Source organism: Poecilia reticulata, chromosome 12 (assembly GCF_904066995.2).
Source record: "Poecilia reticulata chromosome 12, P_reticulata-male-v2, whole genome shotgun sequence".
NCBI classification, from domain to species: domain Eukaryota; kingdom Metazoa; phylum Chordata; class Actinopteri; order Cyprinodontiformes; family Poeciliidae; genus Poecilia; species Poecilia reticulata.
Genome location: NC_088841.1, coordinates 11,896,733 through 11,919,601, shown reverse-complemented (window position 1 = coordinate 11,919,601; position 22,869 = coordinate 11,896,733). Strand labels below are relative to the sequence as shown.

Below are 22,869 nucleotides of genomic sequence, written 5' to 3'. Positions count from 1 at the left end.
ACAGGATGATGGCCAGACAGCCACACAAACACAGAATGTTTGTTAGAAGATCTGTTTTGTCCTGTTTTCAGGGATACAGGCGGTCGCAAATAGGCCATCATGTTCCACCAATAAAATCTAGCACCGTCCGAGATGTTTAAGTTGTAGTTTTCCAAGACTTCGTTTGTTTATCTTCTCTCGAGGCGTGGCGCAGGATTCTTTGTTTGAAACATACCATTCTCTTAAATCAGCCATTTAAAACAAAGATGCTTCTCCAGGAAGCCAGACCCGCTGTTGACTTTATTGGTTCCTGAAATTTGTCATTAGTGCTTCCTGACTGTGATGTCATGAGTCAGTTAATGACAGAGAGGAAGTGGGACATTCATCCCCAAATAACTCAGGAAAAACAGACAATTTTGCCGATCAGTAACGAGCCCGAGGGAACCGAGCTCGTGACATTGTCTGACTCATCTCGACTTGGAGGAAAACGCTTTAAAGACCTGCAGCACAACATCAAAGTGTCCCAGGAGCACAAAGTTAAACCGATGCTGATTTTCTTAGAACACAGAAGTTAACAGGTGGGATTAAATCCAGTATAGCTAAGAGAATTTTAAACTAAATGAATTGCCTCAATCCCCAAAAATAGACAAGACAAATATGATTTGTATTTTTTTGTATTTTTTTTAATTTTGGCATTTCTTTCGTTTTGTATTTATATTAAGCAAAGTGCATCTTCTTTTCTTCTCATCAACACATTGCACAATACATAAATAATGATGCATATAAAACGTCTTCATATTTACAATTAATAATATATTTATATATAACATAAAATACATTTTTTCGCTTCTTTTTAATTAAATCTCAGACATTTATTAAACAAGTCCATCAGAATTTATACTTTTTTCTCACTTTTAAAATCCTTTTTTTTCCTTCTTCTGCATTTGAACCTCTGGAACAAAAAAAAAAAACAAAAAAAAGGAAAAAGTCTTTTTTTTTCTGTGAGTGGGCGTTGAAGATGTCAGCGTGAAGAGGAGGAAGGCTCCTGCTGCTGCTATCGCGTGTTAAAGATTACTTCCAACCAACACGGGCAGCTGCTGATGAACTGTCTGGTGTAGCACTGTCCCCAACCCTTCACAAAGCTTATCTGCACCGTGAAGCCCGTGCGAGGCTGCTGCGTGAATTCGTGGTCATTCGGCCTCTGCAGGCTGCACGCCTTGTCATAGTCAAAAGCTTTGATGGAGAATCCAGGGAACACCTTGTGCACGAGCAGCGTACGCGAGTCCGGGTTGTCCAGTGTGGCCGACTTGATGAAGATGGGGTAGCAGCTGCGGTTGTACACCCACACCCCGTCTGGCTCGCGCGTCAGTTGGATGCCGTAGCCGATCTTGGCCCGCACCATCTGAACCAGTTGGGACTTGTTGTCCGAGCAAAGTTGGCCCAGGCAGAAGCCGTTCCCTTGAGGTAGATCGTAGAAGATGTCCAGAGAGGGCTCCTGGACCGAGTAGAGGCGTCCGACGCGTGTCTTCTCCTCCCAGTACGCCACCACGCACCAGTGGGCCGGTTCTCCTGACTCCTGCAACGCCAGGGAATCTGGAAGAGGGGAACAAGGATATGGAGACGCTTAGAGGCGATAAATAAGTTGCCATAAAAGTAAGACATCGGACAATGAAAATGTGCAGATCAAGGAGAAAGAGAGCGAAGGAGGAGAAAAAGATGACTTCATGAAAGATGTGATCAGATGTCGTCTAGATCTGAGCAACAAAGCTGCTTAAACATTGCTACAGCTGAACAACCTCATCCTTATCCCCGTTTTGGGAAATGGAGAATTTGCTTTCGTCAAGAGCCAAAACAGAGCTGTCATCCACAATTTCTGCCATGCAGGAAAACCATATTGGAATTCCTGGACCACAGACAAGAAAAATCAACTTGGAGACGCACTGCCAGGCAAGTTTCCACATGCAGTACAATATTTATCTAGGCATTAAATGCTTATCTTCTGTCTGGCTCGCTGTATTTTTGTAGCGGCCCGGCCAACAATGTACTGACGTCAACCTCTTGTCCTGATTGTCTCTACAGCAACATACTTCGCCCTGCTGGAGGAAATGAAGAGTTTGACCGACTGGGACACAGTAACTGATGCAGGGCTTTCACACAAACACATAAACCATGTTGGGCAGGCGTCAGAAGCAGGCCGTTAACTCTCCAACCCTCGGCATCTGAATCGCTGACAAGTGAGGCCTCGTGGGTCTGAAGTTTCCCCTGAGCGTAGAAAAGAAGTGTAGTACTGGCCGCGCTCCAGTTTCCAAAATCTATCCCCTTTCCCTTTAGAGCGCCTCCTGCGCCGCCGCACTCTCCCTTCATATCTCTATTCCGCAGAAATTTGGCTTCCAGCGACTCCCAGTAAGAAAAGGGAGCCAGTCAGGCGCAAGGGAAATAGATTGAGACAGAGAGGGGGCGGGGTGGGGAGGAGGAGGAATGCTTTTTACATATTTTGACTGTTACTTTTACAACTTTGCTTCCTCTTTGGACTTTTAAGTGTCTCTTGTGCTTTTTGGGGTGATCGCCTCATTGCGGCAACTTCTCTCAAGTGTATGAATATCCATCCCTATAGACCATTTCCCAAACATCAGGAAAGCTTGGAATGTGGGCATATATTTGGAGGAAAACCTGAACAGAACCCCTGGACCTGCCCCCTTTCATCTAGCAGTAGCTGTGAATGCAACCGGTAATTTGGAAGGTCCCGTCTGGGACTAACTGCGACGCTAATGCGGCAGGATCTCTCCTGGCCCAGGCCGACTTATCCTGGCCTGTCATTAGCCTTCATTAGTTGGGGGGGGGAAGAGGAAGGTAAAAAGAAAACATTGCGAGAAGACAGACAGAAAAAGTCTAGGAGAAGGAAAAGGGGGCCAGCAAAACTGAAAGCATGCCTTCCATAAAACAAGCGGGGGTGTGTTCTTTGAAGTTGCACTGAGCTGAACCTCGGGGAATTTATCGTAAATCCATCCTAGTGGGGTGCTAAAGGAAACCAAGCAACCAGCTATCTCCATTTGACTAAATGCAGGCAAAAAGGAGAATTTATCTTTCTGATAAAAGACAAGTCGGCATTTTATGTCTCAAGAAGATGCCAGACAGTCTCCAAATCCGGCATGTTTTACACATTACAGGAAGAACCAAGGTTGATAAGGACAAGGATGCCCGGGCCTGCTGGTGGAGCTCACCTGTGGGGCCCTGCTGTGTGTGTGTGTGTGTTATAGCTGAGAGAGACAGAGCTTGGCGTCATAGGTCATTAGAGCGGCTGCCTGTCTGAGCCCGTCATTGCAGCTCGAAAACACTCTCCTATTCAGAACTACACTAACGGCCCTGCCGTTTCCCCCGCCTCGTGGACTAGCCTCTGAGAAACTTTAAACTCATGGGGTGAGAAAACCGCAGAGGAAAAAGGGGGATAATCAAGGCAGGAGAGAAGCAAACTGCTGGAAGTCAAGAAGCAGAGGGTCACCCTATAAAAAAAAGTGATATTTGACTTATTTATGAGTCATTTCAGATTTTAAAGACTAATAATGTGCACATGGCTCCTTTTGTCTTAAAAAAATGAGCCTGTTCTCATTTTGATGGCTTTTAAAACTGCTACATGCTTCAAGCATTATTTTGTAGATGAATTTTCCCAGAGTAAGACTTTTCTTTCACCCGTTGAGCTGACCTTCACAAAGAAACTGAACTGACTGCTGCAGCTTCAGGTCAGTCTATCTCGTGTGACCTGTAGCGCTCAGACAGACAGATACGTAGAGAGAGACCTGAAGAGAGCAGCTGAAATGATGGCAGCTAAATTATCATGATCAATGCAAAAAAATCTGAGCTTTCAAGGTAGGAGTTTTTTGTTGTTGTTGTTGGTTTTTACCATTTTGTCAGCTGGCGATAAATGAAGAGTTAAGATGAGACAAAGTGATAATTAAAGCATGCATGAATAAAGAGCAGACAGGCTTATTGTTAGCCTAGCATTTCAGCTAACTGCCCAGAATCAAAATATTTCCAGCAGGAATAAAACAGCGTTCACTACAGACAGTAGTTATATCTGTAGAGATACATATGTCTTTAGAAACATAAAACTGTCTTCACAAAAAATATCTGTTACCGTCAAGAAAAAAATGTCCAGACTCCTACTTTAAAGCTTATGTTAGTTATTTGTCCAGCATAAACAGGTATCAGACCGCGGAAAAAAATACAAGTCTGAACTTCATGAAGAAAAGAAGTCAATATACTGACGTAGTCTTGTGTCTTTTTCACAAAATAAACTGCGAACGGACTACAAAAATGCTTGTGTTTCAATATCCGTGCCACCACTTTTTAACAGAGACATCAGCAGATTTCTGTCGACGCTCAGATGTCTCCTGCAGGTAAACAAACCCAAACCCATTGAGTGAATCAGCCGGCGGGAAGGCGAGACAGCCAGACTCCTCTATCAGCGGGGTGCTGCCTCGCAAATAGTAATGTTCACAGCTTGTTCTGACAGCAGATGAGCTTACACCTCATGAGTTATGCTGCTGGACAAACATGCATGTATGAAAACACTCGCTAATTTTAGCGGCGTCACGTAAACTCACCTTAGTTTCCAAGTGCTTATTTAACATGGGGTTTTTGTGCCGTTTTTCTTTAAATAATCATCGCATGTAAAGGGTGTCAAGCTCGCGGAGTTAAGGCCTGACACTGTTTCAGATGCATCTCTCATAAGTGTGTGTCAGATGAAGTCACACTAGTAGCACTGTGTGTGTCTGTTCATTAGCTCCAGGTCTTGAATATTCACTGTGGGCTCTGATTGTACATCTGTCTGCGTGTCGGGTTCTGGACGTCTGCCTGTTGAAGCATTAGTCTGAGTTTCTGTCTGCCTCCCCACCTGCTCCCTTCTGCACTCTGGCCTCTAAGCTCCTCTTGTGTCTCGGGCTTCTCCTCCTCGCCAGAGATAAGCTGGCTAGCCGGCAGCCTGTGGCCATCTGTCACTCTAACCCTTTCTGTCCTCCTCCTGTCAGTTGTCTGCTGCTGCTGTGTCCCATTCCCGTTTGTCCCATGGGGTCCACATGCAAACTCCCAACCCCCGCACCTCCACATCTAACAAAGCCTTTTCCTGCCTCTTCACAACAAAGCAATGGAGCTCTCGAGTGATGATGTGTCCAGCTGTCCTAGTTACAGCTAGTTTTTGCAATGGACAAAACAGCAGCAAACGGACCGGACAACTAAGGTTTAAAAAACTTTTGAGTACAAAAGCACTCAACTTCATCCATCATGTTGCTTCTATGGTTTATAGTTCATAGTGTCTTTAAGTGGTTTTAGAGGATTAGGTAATTTTTCTGCAGACATCTCACCTACTCTGCACACTGACAGTAAGCTGGCTAAATGAAATCAAACACACATTTTAAAATGTTTAAAAGTCAGACAGACTCAATAGGAAATATTTTCTAATATTTCCAATTTTTATATAAACTGCAGTGAGTCAGTTATGGGCTACATGTATGTAAAGCAGCAGACTGCTGGCTGGCTAGCTAGCTAGCTGAGCAGATGGTCCAAAATATTTTTAAGCTAATAGTTTGCTGTGCTTGTGTTAGTCACAGAGTAGAACTTTCTAGTGAAAGTTAGATTTGCTACATGACAAGTTTGACAACTACAACTAAACGTACAATAAATACATTTTTGTGCAGCGTATGAAAATATTACAAGCCTTATATCTTTATGCGCACAAATGTCCTTATCATATGTAGTTCTGTGACCTGCAAGTAACGCATCACAGATATCCGACAACTGTAAATATTTCTCAAACCGTCTATGCAGTCATGCAGTGCTGAATTTTTAGCATAAGCACGACATACTTAACAGGGTGTCAACTCCCCCGTTTTAATTCCGTACAGCTTTAATAAAGCAGACGCCAAGCTAGCCGAGACAACTGCACTGAGCCGAAGGGGAAGCGAGGCAGTACGGCTGTGAAGGAGGGCGGGGAGGTGCTAGACTCGCCGCACTTCTCCCAGGGACACAAACACAGTCTGGAAAGGTTAATCATTACCTCTGTCTGACTCCACACGCACAGACACCCACCAGGTTGGTGCTATTCTTAGAAGTCAACCGATTCACACACATTACACTCCATCTCCCGCACACGATTTTCAACCTTCGGTTCTGTACAGTTTCAATATGAGTAAATGGCGAAAAGGCTCCAAGAAGCGCCTCGCATCGATCCCTCAGAAATCTGCGGCTGTTTGGGCCTCTCTCGCCTCAGACGTGTAATGGCCCTGTCATCAGACACACTGGATGAAAACTGGAATGAGGAAGACATGAGGGAAACGGCTCCAGGGGGTGGGGGAGGAAGGGCTCGTCACGGTGCCTTATTTTCTAAGTCAACACCCTCTCGCAAGCCGGGGAAAGTCTATTCCAAAGGTCAAGGGTCAGCCTGGAGGCATTCCTTTTGTTCTTTCTGCCAGGTCGTATAAGTCCAGGCCACCACCCCCAAAAGATGTACATGCATGTGAGTGCACCTTCATCTGCAGTCAAAGCTAAGCATCCCTCCATTATTGCAAACAAAACATGAGGTGTCATTGATTTCTCTCTTTTGGAGTTTTAGAGTCTGGACAACGCTTCGACAGCCAGCTCGCAGCGCCTCTAAGGACTGTCTGGCTCACTTCTTGTGCAGCCAGAAATTCAATGACAGGCGGCCACTCCAAAAAAAGAAAGGACAGCAGTTTTACTGCGCAGCACCGAGGAGAGTAGACTGTCCTCATCTCACGTCAATGCAACACAACAGCAGCTTCACAAAATAAGGACCGACTATCTTCAGCTGAGTATCAATGCCACCAAAGGATGACTAGTGGTGATACCTGTTAACGACAGCAAAAAATGCCAAACAAAACTGTATCACCGTGCAAATGAACAGTTTCATAGTGAAGAGGAGCTTTAACTTCAACTCGTTAAATGCATCAAACCAATCAAATAACAGCATCTACTTAAATGTACTTAATAAAACCCAGTTAAAGGCTAGTGTGCTTTGATACATGAATGGAGAAAACCTTATAATTTCTTCATATTCTAGTAAATTCAAAACCACTACCAATTCTATCTGAGACCCAGCAGCACGTTGCTTGTCTCTAGCTTGTTATGGTCCTATATGTTACATGTTGTTTTCCTACACCAAAGCTAATTATTGGTCTGGAGGATTGGCTGGAATGGCTTTCTTAGCTAACAGACAGGAAGTGAAGCTTTAAGATGACAAGTAACTGAAACTGCTAACGCCCTAACGCCCCCCGCCACCCTCCACCCCAATCTCAAGAAACGTAAATAAACCCTGATGGCAGGAAAACCACACAGGGGAGTGGCCCGGTTTGTCTATCTGCAGATCTGACTTCTTGCAGAAACACAGATAGAGAGAATGAGTTGCAGACACGCCATCTCGAACATGAGCCATCCGGATGCAACCGGGGGAGAAGATAAGGAGACGAAACTGCACGCGTTTTCCCTACTTGCTGTCCGTAACTCAGTTTTTCAAACACAGGAGATTCTCATGGTCATTCAGAAATATATATGTATATTTAAAAAAAACTTGTGAATATTTTAACCCTCCAGTCCCTGGCCTGCATCTTCCACATGGCACTCAGGAGGTCCCCAAAAGCTGTACGACAATGCTTTCTAATGGGACGTTTGCTTTCCTAATGCTGGACCTCTTTCCCATTCCTGTTGAGTTCTTGGTACAACACTTCATCAGGCTGACCTTTGCACCCTCACACATACACAACCACTCCCTGCAGCCCAGATTTCCCAGGGTGACAGGACAAATAAACACAAGGTACTTTCAAACACGGTGCCAGGCCGGCTAGAATGATGTCATGAGCTCACTTTTGCAGACACACAAGTCAAGAGACTTCCCACAAGATCGTTATCTGGGAGAAGCAGTGTCACACACCCTCACACACATACAAATATATATAGATAGATGGACAGACAAGATGAACAATTGCCTACATTGTTGCGGCTAAAAGACCGTGGGAACTAAATCAGAAACCACAAACCGAAAACAGACAACCAGCAGTTCCAGTTGGATGTGGCCTGAGCGCTGTTTTTATTTTATTTTTTGTGTTTATATATACACCCCTGTATACCTCTAAATGTATGTGGTTGTTCCAGCGCTGATAGAGATGCAGTTACTGACACACAAAGGCACTCCAGAGTACACAAAAGACAAACTGACTCCATGAATGAGCAGGCAGGAGGGTGGAGACACACACATGCACGCAGGTTTTATGGGCATATGTCTCCACTTATTTCCATTTTTTTAATCCTCCATACAAGTGGTTTGAGTTCTCCTTTTCCACTGCCCCCTTCACACATTCATTCACCCAACCCCCCAGATATAGCTTCATACCTTAGGTAATGTCAAAGCCCACTCCCACAGAGTCACTGCGAACCAAAACAATGTTCATCTTGTCCTGGGCTTCCGTCCAGCTTTGGCTCAGAACCAGAGCTGCAGAGCCCTCCTGTCAACCGCGCTAAAGGTAATGTTTTTTACCGGCAAGCACATCGTCCCAAAGCATCCGAGGCAAAGGGAAAACACAAAATACATGCAGAGCAAAGCAAGACACAACTCTCCTCAATCCCACTCCATCATCCGCCGCCTTCTGCGTGCATGTTTTTCCGATTTGTGCAGCATAATGACACAGGGTGGGGAACAGAGGGCGGCCAAAACCAAAATTAAGTCCCTTGCCAAGAGGTTGGCTTGGCTGCCTTGCAAGGAGAGGAAGTGGGGAGTAATGAGAGATCCTGGCCCAGCACAGAGCGGCCCGGCTCCGCTTTGCTCAGCTCGCTGGCTATAACACGCATCCTCCAAATTACAGAGAACCGAGGAGAGCTGCCGGCCATCTCTCTCTCCACCCAAAGCCGCCATCTTCTCTCTGCCTCTTCATTCCCTTCTCTCAGTGCTCACACGAGCAAACCAACAAGGAATGGAAACTAAGCAGTACATTTTGGTGAAAGCAGTCCTCGTTTTCAAAGAGTGCATTTCTCCGTTCAGTTCCTCTCTTTCTGATGCCCTGCCTTCTTCATTTCTGGTTGGTGTACCCCCAGTGTTTGTTTTCCATCAAGATGAGGCCTCGGCTACCTCTCTGTCCGCTCGGCTTTTCCTCAAAGACATGAGGTCATATCCTGCGCGGCCCTTTCCTCTCCCTGCTAACCCAAACAAGGCAGGAATGCTCAGCAAGCGGAGGCACACTGAGGGTGCTCTGTTGCAAGCTTCCACTCTTAATTTTCTTAAGTGTAAAATCCTCCTCGTGTGAAAATCTTTCAAGATAATGCCAATAAAGCCTAATTTTTATTTTCTTTTTTATTTAATGAGCCATGTTGCCAGGACTAAATTTAATCTCCATCACAGCCCCTCATGAAGGTTACCCTTCAAGCCAATTCACTGAATGACTAATTGACTGGCCAAGGGGCCGGGTGACTGTCTGTCGAGGTAGGCTGGCGGTATAAGAATACAACTTGGCCTAAATTTAACCCGCAGTGGGAGGAAGCGCCTGTGTGACAATCGGCCATGCGCCAGGGCTCGCACCGGGTCATTTTATCTCCTCGCCAGTGTGTGCGTGTGTGTATGTGAGAGTGTACATGCCACCACTGTGCGACTGGATCCGGTTACACACAGGCACTCTGGGTCAGCCCCCAACGGCACCAGCAGGCATGCCACTGACACTCAGATGCTACACTTTCAAGCGTCTGGCACAAACAGAAGTCTACTTTATGGAATACTTGAACGTATAGGCCATGGTGTACTTCGCATCAGTAATTATCAAACAAAACTCGCACTTAAAGCAACTGATACTTTGTATTACTTTGATCTAGATGGACCTGAGTTTTTGATCTGCTGTTGTAGCCGCAAGTTCTAAATAAAAAATAAAAAAAATTTAATAAAAAAAAATTAAAAATTAAAAAAATTGTAAACTTCTTGTCAAAGTCAAGTCTGTCTTGTGAAGCGCTATTCTTCATTATAAGAGAAGAGTGCTTTAAGACTGGCCCCTCATCAACGTTTGTCACTCTTATTTTGAAGTAAAAAAGGAAGTAGTACCTCTGTAGATTTTGTTATTTTGTAGCCATTAATTGCAAATTAATTGAGATATATGGAAATAAACAAGACATTATCTTACTGAAAATATAATGAAGTGTGGATCTTTGTGGAAGTTCAGTTGAATTTACGCATTTAATTAATTCTTTGTTCACGAATGAAGCCACGCCCCATATACTCACTTTGCAACGCATAAATGTATAATGTCTAAACCCATTTTTGAGGCCAGGGCACAAGACTGCTAAAACCACATATTTGAGCTCAAGAACAATTAAGTGAGGCAAGTTTTAGTTAAATTATTGACTGAATATATTCAATGAAAGGTGTTAATGTTTAACTTGCAAATATCTGAAGAATGTCAACCGAAGACAAAAAAATATATATATTTATGTATGGATATGATATGGTTTGTTCAGGGGAAACTCTGTTACAAATGCACTGATGAAACCCCCACTACTATGGAAAAAAAAAAAGCAACAAGCTATACTGAGAGAAAGTTGTTGATTGGTCGCCGGTAGCCAATAACAGCTTCACATGTGGATTTTCGGTTTTCTCAGAAAGGATTGATTTGTATATCATGCATTGTCTCTCTTTGTGGGTTGGGTGTATCGTTTTGCCCCGTGGCTGTTATGAAACGGCAGAAACGACATTCTGCAGCCAACTCTACAGAGCTGCGACTGCTTCAATAAAAACTTATTGGAGAGATGTTAAAGCTCGACAGGCAACAAGAACGCCTTCTAAGCTGCTCATAACTAAGAGTTACTTAACACTCCAGAGATTCATAACCAACAGTCCAGCACCCTCTTAACCCTGACCTGATCTCCATTTCGCAATCCCTAATCTGATCTCCCAGCTCAATGCCTGGGTGAACCTATAAACCCCTGATCTAGGTCTTCGCCAAGATTGGTGGCCCTGACGCCCGGCTCCAGCCGTCCTCTCCTCTTCCCTTCCCCTCTGCTCTGTTCCAAGCCGATGACGTGGGCTAGTGAGGGGAGCTTTGGAGCCGCTAGTCTGGCAGGCAGCCTAGTTTGCATTTGTGCTTGTCGCTGTCACAGTTCACTTAACTCCTTCCGTCCTGAGCAATCTAGGCTTTTCCCTGCATGTAGAAACGGAGAAGAACTGATTTATCTAAAGTCTGAATTAACTATGTCTCCGGAGGACAGTTCGCTAGTTGTTCTAGCCAGTCTCCTCAAAGAAAGCAAGTTTATAATTGTAAAACAATGTAAAACGCAGCAAGTCTCTTGCTGACTTCCAGTATCCTTTAAGCCTCCCTCTCCTCTCTGTTAATTTGTCCGAAGAAGAACATAAAAAGGGCAAAGTGAGTGAATTGGAAGGTCAGCAGCAGGGCCTCTGGGGGAGCCATGTTTCTTTTGTCAGGCCCCCAGAGGGAGGGAGCCAAGCGGGGAAAACTGGGAGGGTGAAAGAAGAGGCAGAGGAGGAATGGATTACACCCCCAATTCATTTGGCTTGCAGCGGAAACCATGGGGGCAGAGAGCTTTGGCCATCACGCCTCAGCCTCTCCCGCTCTCGCTCTCACTGAGGAGGCCCATTCACCAAAGACGCTGGCTGCCACGGCCATGTCCTCCTCGCCAGGAAGGAAAACAGGGGAGGAGGGGTGGCCGAAGAAGGGAAGACGAAGGGAGGGTGCCTGCTAAGCCTCCACTTCTTGGGTTTCACAGTTTGAACAGTTAATGCACAAAGGGAGGACTTTAGTGTCCATCCTGATGGTCTGGAGGAGGATGTGGGGTGTGATTTTTGGATCTTCTGCTCTTGACACCCACAGGCAAGAAGGCTAAACCCTCCACCCCCAACCACCAAACAAAGGACGGGGGCGGGGGGAAACGGGCAGCGAACACCAACTGACATAAAACAGGCTTTAAAGGCTCTATAATGAGAACCATATGTGGCAAATGAAAGCAGAGAACAGCACTGGAGAGCGAACCCTCTCCCTCTCTCAAGAGCATCATCGTATTCTGCAGCCTGTGGGTAAGGAAGGCGACTCTGCTAAAGGGGGTGGGGGGGAGATTACAGGAAGGACTCTCATGGAGCCCGAAACACATTCAGAGTAAGAGTTGAAGGAAAGTAAGGTGCCCTGTGTCTCAGTCTAGAGGAGAGTTACTCTCCGTCTTCAAAGACATCCACTGTATCTGCAAACACGACGAAACAAACACTCGAATGTCGGTTTCAGCCTGCTTTCCGTCCTCCTCCTCAACAACACTACAGGCACTGAACATATTCTTCTGCAAACAACAGCCTGGCGTGTTTGTCTTCCATTACAACATCACACAGAGAGCGATGGGAGAGGAGAAGGGAGAAGAGAGGAGCGTTGTTCAAAGAGCCAGAAGGGAAGAATTTATGTGGCTGTGGGAGAACTGCACCTCCCTCCTTCACTGGCTGTTTTATTACAGAGGGGAAGCTGGGGCCCCCACAATCACCGCCTCATCATCGCAAGTATGGAGGGGAGATGATGTGTGTGTCAGGAGGAATGTGAAGCGGAGGGAAAAGAAAAACAGAGGAGGGAGACGATGAGGAGGAAGAGCAGAAAAATGGGTGATATAAAGGCGAGATGTATTGGTGGGAATATTTACCTGAAAGCCCCACAGGGGCCGAGTACGTAGTTCCCCCAGTCTCACTGGATGAAGGCCCAGAGTCTGGAGAATCTGACGGAAAGAGAGACTCCGAGTTAGTACTGAGCGTGTTCCTGTGTGTGACGGGAGACGGCAGCAAAGCAGCAGCTGCGAGGCCGTCAATCACTTGGGTGAAATCAATGCCTAATGAAGACGCTGACGATGAAGCTCACACCCTCTCTCACACACACAGCAGAGAATTTCTTACACCCCTGATAATCCCCCCTATAATCCGGTGCTTTGGAAGGAATGTTAGCCCTGCTTCTTTACACAGACGAGCTGCTGAACCAGAAAGGGTTAGATTCTTTCTGTCAACGACCGGGGCGAGAGCTCGAGTCTGGCTCCTTTATTCCCTGCTCAATAACAAAATGAGATGTTATGATATTCCACATCGCAATATTTCTCACCAAAGGGAAGAATGTCTTGTGAATAAAGACCTTCTAGTTAAATACGTATGAGATCAAATGGACACAGATATGAAGGTATAACGTTTGACCTCAACACTCAGTTGAATCCATATAATAGACTCTTATTTTGAAGTAAAAAAGGAAGTAGTTTTTCAGTTGCTCTGTTAAACACTTCTGGTCCGAAGAACGTGTCAAAAGCAATTTAAAAAAAAGCACCATGACTTATTAAATTGGGTAACCTTTAAGAAGAAACTGACAGAAATAAGCGAGTTCAAAGCCCTGTGACAATGCCAGCTAACAATGCTAAGGTTAGCATCTGCTTTGTAGTTTCTTATCAAAACTAAAGTAAAAAGTTGCTTCATATTTTCAGTAGCTGAAAACAAAAAAAGGAATCGATTTAATCAAAGGTTGTTGTTTTTTTATTTATAGGTTTTTAACCAGTCTGAAACGCCAGACAAGATGAACTTTGTGAGTGCTGTGAGAACATAGAGAGTTGCTACCAGTTAGCTGCTAATGTCATCAAAGCATCCATTTGCTTTGTAGTTTCTTTTAGCAGTAAAGTAAAGGATTATTTCATGTTTTTATGTGTCTGGACTGCATCTGAACGTCCCTTAGCACAACATGTAAAATACATCAAATCAAATACAAACTGGATCATTCTACAATGAACAGATTTGGTTTTTAAAGTTTGTGTAGCCTTTATTCTACTTCTAAGAGAAAAAAAACTAAAATCGCAATTCAAGTACTACATATTCTGTTCTTACAGATGATCTTCTAACAGGTTGTCATTTGTGAAAGCTGGGGGAAAAAATAGACATTTAAAAGATCTAAAATGCTGATAAAATACCATCTGTTTTAAAACAGTTTCAAGCTTACATTTGAATAATATTATTAGAGCGCGCTGGGTCTAATACAACTAGAAAGCTTACAGTAAGGGATAAACCTGTGTGTGTGTGGGCACCCTTTGAACACTCCTCTACACAAACAGAACTTAGGTCCTGAAGGCAACCATGCATTTAAATCCTATTTAGGGCAAACTATCAGGCAGACCAGGGAGGTAAAACTAGTCATTCTCTCCTCCTTTTTGAATGCTAAACCCCCCTCAAAGACCTGTAATGTGGACTAGTTCCAACATGACACATGAATGGAGCTTTAAGAGAAGAGCTGTGTACACCGACTACAGCGAAACTCTGCTGGGAGCCGGCTAGTCGCTAGTAGCTGCACTAATTATACATTCCTTTAGCTACACGTCATTCTGTCTATTCACCTAACATCCACTGAACACCGTGCGACTGAATGATGACTTTTAAGTCAAATTGATCGCAATAAGAACTTAGAAGCTAGGGTGTCCAGCTTCGGTGGATGGTAAAAACGACTGAATTAAGGCACCGGATAGCAGTGACCACTGTGGTTTCACAGTGCAGTCCCTTGCAACGTCCGGACAAGGCCCGTACTGCTGCGGTCTCCCCAAAGAGATGCACGGGGAACAGCCTGGGCCCGTCCTTTAATTCGCTGCCAGCACGCTTTGCTCTGGACGCTCGGGCAGCAGTTCACCGCTGACCACAGGGTGCAGAAAGGGGGGCATCAGAGTGAAGGAGCCAAACAGTGTGTGATTTATATTCCCCAGAGCTGAGACAAGGTACCGTTTTATGTCCAGGCTCCTTTCATATTGACCGCCGCTGCCGGAGAAGGACGGGCACCCTGACACACATAACCTCACTTCCTGCTCAGTGGATTTATAAAAGCAGCATCGTAAAGTCCGCCGCTCCTCCATGTCGTGCGGATATTTACATCCCGTCGCCTTCTTAGAGAGAATATTCTGATTTTTCTGAATGCTGTGACAGTTTAACCCGGCCTGATCTAAAGCAAACACTGCAATATTGGCGTAGAAAATCACATTAACTCCCAGTAATGAAAAGGAGTTGATGACTGACGGGACAGCTTCCCGAGGCAATCTTTATATGATAAGCTGAGCTCTTCCACTGTCCAATTACCACGTCCTTCAGCTTTGCAGGTCGATGCAGACATAGAGCTACAATTGAACATGCTCTGTCTGAATAAAAGATCAAAAGTAAAAATAGTTGTCAAAAATGGCTAAAGAGACAAATATTTAGGTCTTAAAACTTCAAAACCCCAGATCAATAAGAAAGCAGGAACTTCCTTGCTCTCCTTAACCTTGCCGCCTGCAGTTCAGTTCAACAATTCAAGTTCAGTCCGTTCTCTCCACGAGAGGAAACAGGGTGGTAACATGAGTTGTATAATCATTTCCTTTGTCTGCATCCCACTTGCATTTCCTATTTACCTTCTCGTTTCCTTTCAGCACTGGAAAGTCTCCAGCTGAACTCAATACAGAGACGCGACGCCAGCTCTGCAGCCCGTCCCGGCCAATCAGCAGGGAGCCGAGCGTCAAGCAGACATCACTACCAACGTTTTAGATCAATTCTGTTTGTATTTAACATGCTGGATCTGCTTTTTAAGCGCAATAATATTTACCAGAGCGGCGTGGAGACACATGACAAAGACGGAGTGAAAGGAGCTATGGGGTGGGGGCAGGTGAGGGGGTTGAATTACTGCAGCTGCAGCTGCAATGACTTCCTATTGTTTCCACTCACTGAAAGCCACTTTCTCCTCCGAGCCGGCCAGTCGGCTGACTGGTCACTGTTTAACTCGGAGCTCTTTCTGCACCAGTACACACTGAGATGGGTAATGAGTCAGAAAGCACGAGAGAGATGGAGATAATTAAAAAAAAAAAAAAAGTGAGGCTGTTTACAGTCAGGAAAATCTTTCACATCACCTCCACCTCTTCAGTCTTTCCTGGTTGTAGGGTGAAATTTAAACTGACCTAATAGGTGATGACATAACACAATAAGGAAAAGGGCAGAACAGCATGAGGCCGGTTGAGTTCACCATTTTGTATGTTGGTAGCTCAGCTTTTTCTCTGGAGTTTTATCGGTCCATTATACAGCGCTCTGCCACAGAAAGTCAATTTCTTGGTAATTTTCTATAACCAACTCAGTTTTATGTAAGGAAATGCGTTTATATAATAATAATAATAATAATAATAATAATAGGCAGATCAAGCCTGATCAATGTATTTTGACTTGATCAGGGTTCATATTTTAAAGTTCAATCAGCCCTGGCCGCCATGTTGGAAACATAACTTTAGGCAACTCAAAGAGCTCAGATTTTCCCTGTAAAGATTCAGACTTAAGAGGGCGTTCTTGTTGAATTTTAAACTGCAAGCTGTTAAAAATCATCTTCCGTGTGCATTTACTTTACACCATTAAATATGGCTTACGTGTTTAATGTACTACATGGTTAAATCTTTACAGGTATAATAAACTTAATACCAAAAGGCCCAAATTTCATGTATACCGTCATTTAATTGTAGATTTTTTTTAAATGCACAGGGTACATGGATTTTAGTGCACCATTTTGTGGTTATTTTTGCATTTGGGGATGGGTAATTACATTATCAGAATGCAAGAAAGAAATTGTGATACAAATAGTGATTTGTCTTGATAAATAAATGATAATTGTTGTGGTCTACATACCCCCAAAGTGGACAGTATTGCGGGAATTGTCCATAATACTTTTCCAACTGTTGGTTCTATGACAGCATCAATTAACATCAATATATTTAAAACTATAATTGACTGTTTTTATCATGTGCTGGTTGGAAGTAAGTTAGCACTCATCAATGTAACTTTAGTGCTGAGGTAGCATTGTTTTTTTAAAGCGGTATTTTGTTTGTGGGGCTCTGACTATTATTAGGCAGTGATAGATACATTTCTCAGAACACTGGAAAATTTCACAATACTTTTAACCATCAGTTATAATTTCACAAAACATCTACAATAAACGTTCATTTTGTCCATCAATAATTGTGATACAGATAAAAGTGACATTAAAAGTTGTTGGGGGTTTTTTTTGCCTGTAAATGTATCACTGCTTACAGTCAGAGAACAAAACCCACTAACAATCAATTAATTAATCAATTAATATTCCCCTCATGGAATATACAACTAAATGAAATGGTCCAAACAGCAAAACTAATAATCTGACCCATATTGGGGTTTTCAAACAGCAATTACCGTTTATAGGTTTCAATAATTACCCATGCGTGCACAAGTGAACAATATGGGTTGACTCCTGTGAAATATGTCTGATTACAAACCCCCATCAAACCATAGTACAGTTGAGTGACCTCTTTCTGGTGAATATTCAGCACAGCCATAACCACACTTCCTTACATTAAGCTGTGAATTGATGACATACAACTCTTTTAAATTATCACTCGTCAAGGCAGGTACAAAATGCCTCATGGTACAAAACGCCCCGAGGAAGACAGACAGCTTCCTGACATTTCCCTGGTCAAAATATCCAAACTGCAAAAAAATGGTGAAATGATGAGCATACACAAAAGAGAAAAAATAAATAAAAATCACCTAAACCCCCAAAATTACAGTACACCCACAAAAGTAAGTCAGCGACACCCACCAGCCACACACACAGACTACATTCTGTAGATTGTTCTCTGTGATAAAGGCTGCCTGACTCCAGAGATGCTGCTGCCCTGTCTGCATCTCACAACAGACAGATGAGGGCACAAACAAACCGTCTCACACTCAGACATACCCACCGCCCTTGCTGACGTGCCACTCAGTCTATAGCTGATATCTCAGCTTTGTATTGCCTTGCCCTGGCTGCCAGCCATGCTGGAATTGGCCAGCCAGCCAGGCGTGCCACTCCACTGCTATCATAAATCACAACATAACGTGGAGCCATTTCGTCTCACACACACGCACACACACAGCAGAGGCATACTAAATGAAGGTGTTATGTAAATCCAGACAAAAACACAACACATACATATCTATATTTTAACATTTGCATGCCTTGGAAAAAACTCACCTGGTGGTTTAAGATAATCCATGGGATAGCGGGAATATGGAGGAGGAGGAGACTCTGTGTGGAGGAGAGAAAAAAAACAGAGAGAGATTTAAACTTTGAGATAAGAGTTGTCATTCTTCAGCCAGAGGAGAAAAAAAAAAAAAGATTTGTGTCTGTCAGCTCCGCCTGAAGAGGCAGGCAGTGAGGCCGGCCGGGCGGCTATTGCCTTTCATTGGCAGGCAGATAAACAGGGGGCCGCCTGGCGCCAGAAGGGCCACTATCAGCGTCTAGGACAAACTGAGATACGGGCCTCTTTTGGCCCGGGACGCCAAGCAAGCACACACACATACAGAGAGAGAGGGAGAGAGTGAGGGAGCGAAAGAAAGAAAGAGAGGGGGCTGGAAACTTCACTGTGGAAAGACTGGAGTCCTGGCTGAGGCACTCTGCACTTTGGAAATGCCAATTATGAAATGTTCAGATAGCAGCCAGGCTGTTTGTTTGGAAAGCAGGGCTTAGATGAAACCCAAAATGTTCTTTTTTTATTATTATTATTATTTCACAGGCAGCCATAAAATGATTTTTATTTTTTTATTATTAGGAGGTCAAAGAATTTCAAAATGCACCCTTAAATATTTAATGTTTCCAGAGCAAATGACAGACTTGAGACTTGATAAAGCTCCCAACAGAAAGAAAAAGCAATGGTGCCTCCACGATGGGGAGGGGTGCGAGGCCCGTCCAGATAGTCTCAAATGTACATCATCTTATTTTTTCTACATGAATATGATAGACTGGAAGAAAGAAATTAATGAGCTCCAACAACTTTGGGTGAATTCACCCAATTTGTAACTCGACATTAGCATTTCACCCCTTTCTATACCCAAGCTATTGTCCGCCGGTTTATTTTTCTTTATCTTCTTGAATTATGGAAAGAGGTAGTCATGAAAAGGCTCAAATCTAATGTATAATGTAGCTTAGCCATAAACTATTAATCCATAGTATTGGAAATTAACCTAGGATTGAACATTACCATCTGCAACCGCAATGAAAGCTAATTGCTGGCTAAAAGTAAGATTGCCTTAGCTGGAGTAACGAGTCCCCAGTTGGGTACATAAACAGTTGCGTATCCACACTCTGGTAGTTGCCAAGGAGATGGATATAAATGACTTTGCCGTCGGGCCTTCTTGGTGTTACCGCTACAACCGCCTTTCCATCAACCCGGAATTATACTGCATGCGTCTCCGCTCCGCTGCTCACTTCGCAGGCGGAGTGGAGTCTTTCCAGACCACTGTGATTAGAGCATGGACATCAGTGCGTCAGAAATTGCCAGCAGACTTCTAAGCCAAAGTTGGCAGCTTCTGTGAGCTTGTTCAAATTCAAGTAACTGAGCACAACACTTCATTACATCATCAACATTAATGAGCCCCCCCTTCATGTTTGACAATTTCTAAACAAATCCGACTTATACTCTAGTGTATGCTATGTTTTGGGTCTTTTTTCCCCTCTTCATGATGTATTTTGATTGATGCAACTTATACTCCGGAGAGACTTGTAGCCTGGAAAACATGGTATTTGTATTTCATCCTACTTTCACTCATTTTAGTTCCATTCTGGCCAGTAAATTCTTATGAAAATAGTTCCAAGCAACCCTATGTTGAACTCCCTCTACATTAAAGCCTTCTAAAAAATCTGTCATGGCTTTTAGTTTAGGTTTGCCTCCCTAAAATAAATTAAATTAATTAATTCGTTGGTCCCCCTAATCAGACCGCCCCTTTTTTGAAACTTTCTGGAGTCGCCCCTGTGAAAAAAAAGGACCTCTTGGCACGTACGTAAGTCGACTTTGACCTTATGGAAACTTGAAACCCCTTGCCCTGGAGAGGTGATGTCATCCGATTTAGGATAATTTAACAGTAACTTGTAGCCGGCACATCTCCTTCTAATAATTTTGACAAGAACTTTACAAATAATTCAACTCACCAAGTTCACACAGCCTGCTCATGTGGTGCGGGTTGCAGCAAACTAGGTCCGGGTTGATTTTCCCGTAGGATTCACAGCAAGACAGCCTCTTCAGCTCCGAGGAATGCCTGAGGTCCGGCCACCTGAACACTTTGTAGAGCAGCATGGGGAGAGAGTAAGACTGCTGACCCACTTTGGCGTCCACTTTGCTGGGCAGGAGCAAGCAGGGGCTCCGGGCGCCCCCCTTGGACTCCACCGCCTGCAAGAGCACCTCCAACTGTTTCTCCTTGATCTTCTTCAGCACCGAGTGGGTCAGCGCCTTTAGTTCGGCCTCCGACCCGGCGTCGTTGGACTTGGCCACCTTCGCCGCTTTGCCCATGCAGCAGCCCCCCGATGAGCCATGCGTCCCTCTGTCCGCCTCCCCGTCGCCCTCCACGGGCGCACGGCTCCTCCAGAGTCGCCGGACGAGCCCCGATCGTTTGGTCCTAAACATGCGGGACGAGAAGAGGGTTTCCCGGCTAAAAAACGAGCATGGTGTCCGCAAATCATGAAGATTCCGGGATCCGAGTCCAGGCAGTGACAAGCAGCCTGAGAGGATACGGTGGAAAAGCTGGGAGCTGGATGAGCGGAGGAAGTCTGTAGCATGCGCCAGTCTCCGTCGCCTTCTCCTGCAGACTTAGATCAGCGGAAAAACAGTCAAAGGGGGTTTTTCACGGGACAGTCAGCTTGTCCCCCAGGAATAAATCACCATCACCTCCACTGTCTAGCAGCTTAGAAACATTTGCAACCAAGCTATGAGAAGCCCCGATCTGCAGGACTGGTCCCTTTAAAAAAAAAAAAAAAAAAAAAAGAAAAGGGAAAAAAAAGAGAGAAAAACACTCTCCTTGCAGATTTTCACTGTCAGAAATTTCTATCAGCGTACATTGGATGCTGCTGTGGACACCAGGGAAACTGGGGCCTAATTATCCCATGAAAACCCAAGCAGTCCGCTGCATCTACGGGAGCATTAATCCACAAAATCCCTGATCCGGGCGCTCACAGTGGCGCTCTCCGCCGATGGTGTCTGCTGTCCGGAGAGGAGCCAGGGAACAAATCCACATCTGAAGCTCTCTCTCACAACCGAGTAGAGTTGGAAAGCCACGCAGGAAGCGAGCGAGAGAGAGAGAAAGAGAGAGAGAGAGAGCGGGAGAGAGAGAGAGACCACCTCAATTCGCGTCCACGCAGCGAGTCTGAGAACCTATTTTAGCAAACCGAATCCCTGTCGGGTCAAATATAATCCAGCCTCGTGTTTTTTTTCCCCTGTCGCACGAAGTTTCCGTGGGCCGAGTGTGTAGCAGAAATGACGCCGACAGAGAGTCCCTCTGCAGGGCTGCTGCTGGTGTTGGTGGAGAGGGGTTGTAAAGGGCTCTCTGTGTGTGTGTGCCTGTAAATGAGGCGGATGGTTTGGGTGCCCTTCCTCCAGTCTCCAGTGCGCATTGACGCGCCCGGTCACGTGTGCGTCTAGACACCCTGTCGCTTAAAAGAAATGTGATTGTGTTGCGCAAACAACAGATCAAGTAGAGCCTGCGGCGCGCGCACGCACACAAGCGCGCGCACATAAAAACACACAAGAGGAAAAGTTCAATATAATGTTTTTTTTTTTAAGTTTTAAAAAGTTAAAAGTTTAGGGGGGAAAAAAAGTGGATAAAAAGGCAAGAGATGTTTTTTTCCCCTTAAAATTATAAGAAGATGGAAAAGAGGAATAATTCTGGAACATTTTCTGAGCTTACAGCACAAATTGTATTTAAGAATCGAACTTATTAGATGCAATTCTTTGAATTGAATAAGCAGTTTTCCTTCAGTTAATTCAGTTAAAATGTTTAATAAGAGTGCGTCGTGACGAATCATGATAATTATCCAGGATAGTCTATGTTAAGCATTTGCTTCGACAGTGAAGACGGCAACAAATAAAAATAAAAATGGATGGGTTGTACTGGTAAAGTTACATTTCAAAAGGTAAAGAACATGTGCCTGTCAGCCTAAACTCAGGGTAAAAACTAGACCATACTGTTGGGTCCGAGTCCTAGAAGAGAGCACGCTGCTGCCCCCTTCTGGTCGTTTAAATTTCAAGTGGCACAAATATGAGTTTACTGTCCTTCATTACTCCATCACTTTAAAATAAATCCTTTCTCGTTTGACAGCAAGTGCGCATCTCTGCTCACGTTCTTGGTGTCTTTATTGACCGAATTTGTTTTTCGTTTGTACAATAAAGCACACTTAAATTAGTGAATTCATTCTAGCAAATTCCATTCACGCCCCTTGAACTTTTCCACATTTTTGTCAAGTTACAGCAACACACTTCAATGTATCTTTCTTGGAATATTTTTTTTTATGACAGACAAACGTAAATAAATACATAACCGCAAAGAGAGAGAAAAATAAACTCATCCAGAGTTAGCGTGAGCCTCTTGGCAACTTCAGTCATTATATGTTCCTCTATTCTGATTTGTCAGTGTAAGTGTGGCCATATCATATTGGTGGCCATATTGTTTTTAGCTTTGTGATGATGGATATTGTTACCAACCCTGCTTCAAACCTGCTATGATTTTGTTGTTGTTGTTGTTGTTGTTGTTGTCTTTGTCGGGCTGCTAGTTCCATAAAATTCTTCATCAAACCTCTGGAACCTTCACAGAGCAGCTGGTTTTATACTGGTGGGCACAATTTCCTAATTAAGCAAAGAAAACTGGATGCACTTAATTTTAATGGACACTGCATTTTTCAGACATTATATTTTAATCTTGTTTCCGTTCCTTATCACATCCTGCATCGCTTGGTGTTTGTCACAGAAGATACCCTTCCGTGGCCTTGGAGGTACGTCAAGATGTATGAGGAAGAATTCAAGATAATCTGAAATAACATTGGTCTACAATCCACAGAGTGTGTATGTCCT

The 22,869-nt window shown here is 44.2% G+C and overlaps 1 protein-coding gene across 1 annotated transcript; it reads right to left on the bottom strand.

The window, feature by feature from the left end:
- Window positions 1–640: 640 nt before the first annotated feature.
- smad7 (SMAD family member 7) lies at window positions 641–21,442 on the bottom strand. The gene is made up of 4 exons (XM_008424483.3): window positions 19,962–21,442; window positions 18,009–18,062; window positions 12,649–12,720; window positions 641–1,572 (listed from the first exon to the last, which is right to left on the bottom strand). Exons 1-4 carry the CDS (start codon window positions 20,431–20,433, stop codon window positions 1,034–1,036), a joined length of 1,137 nt encoding a protein of 378 aa, XP_008422705.1. The 5' UTR covers window positions 20,434–21,442; the 3' UTR covers window positions 641–1,033.
- Between the last annotated feature and the right edge of the window lie 1,427 nt (window positions 21,443–22,869).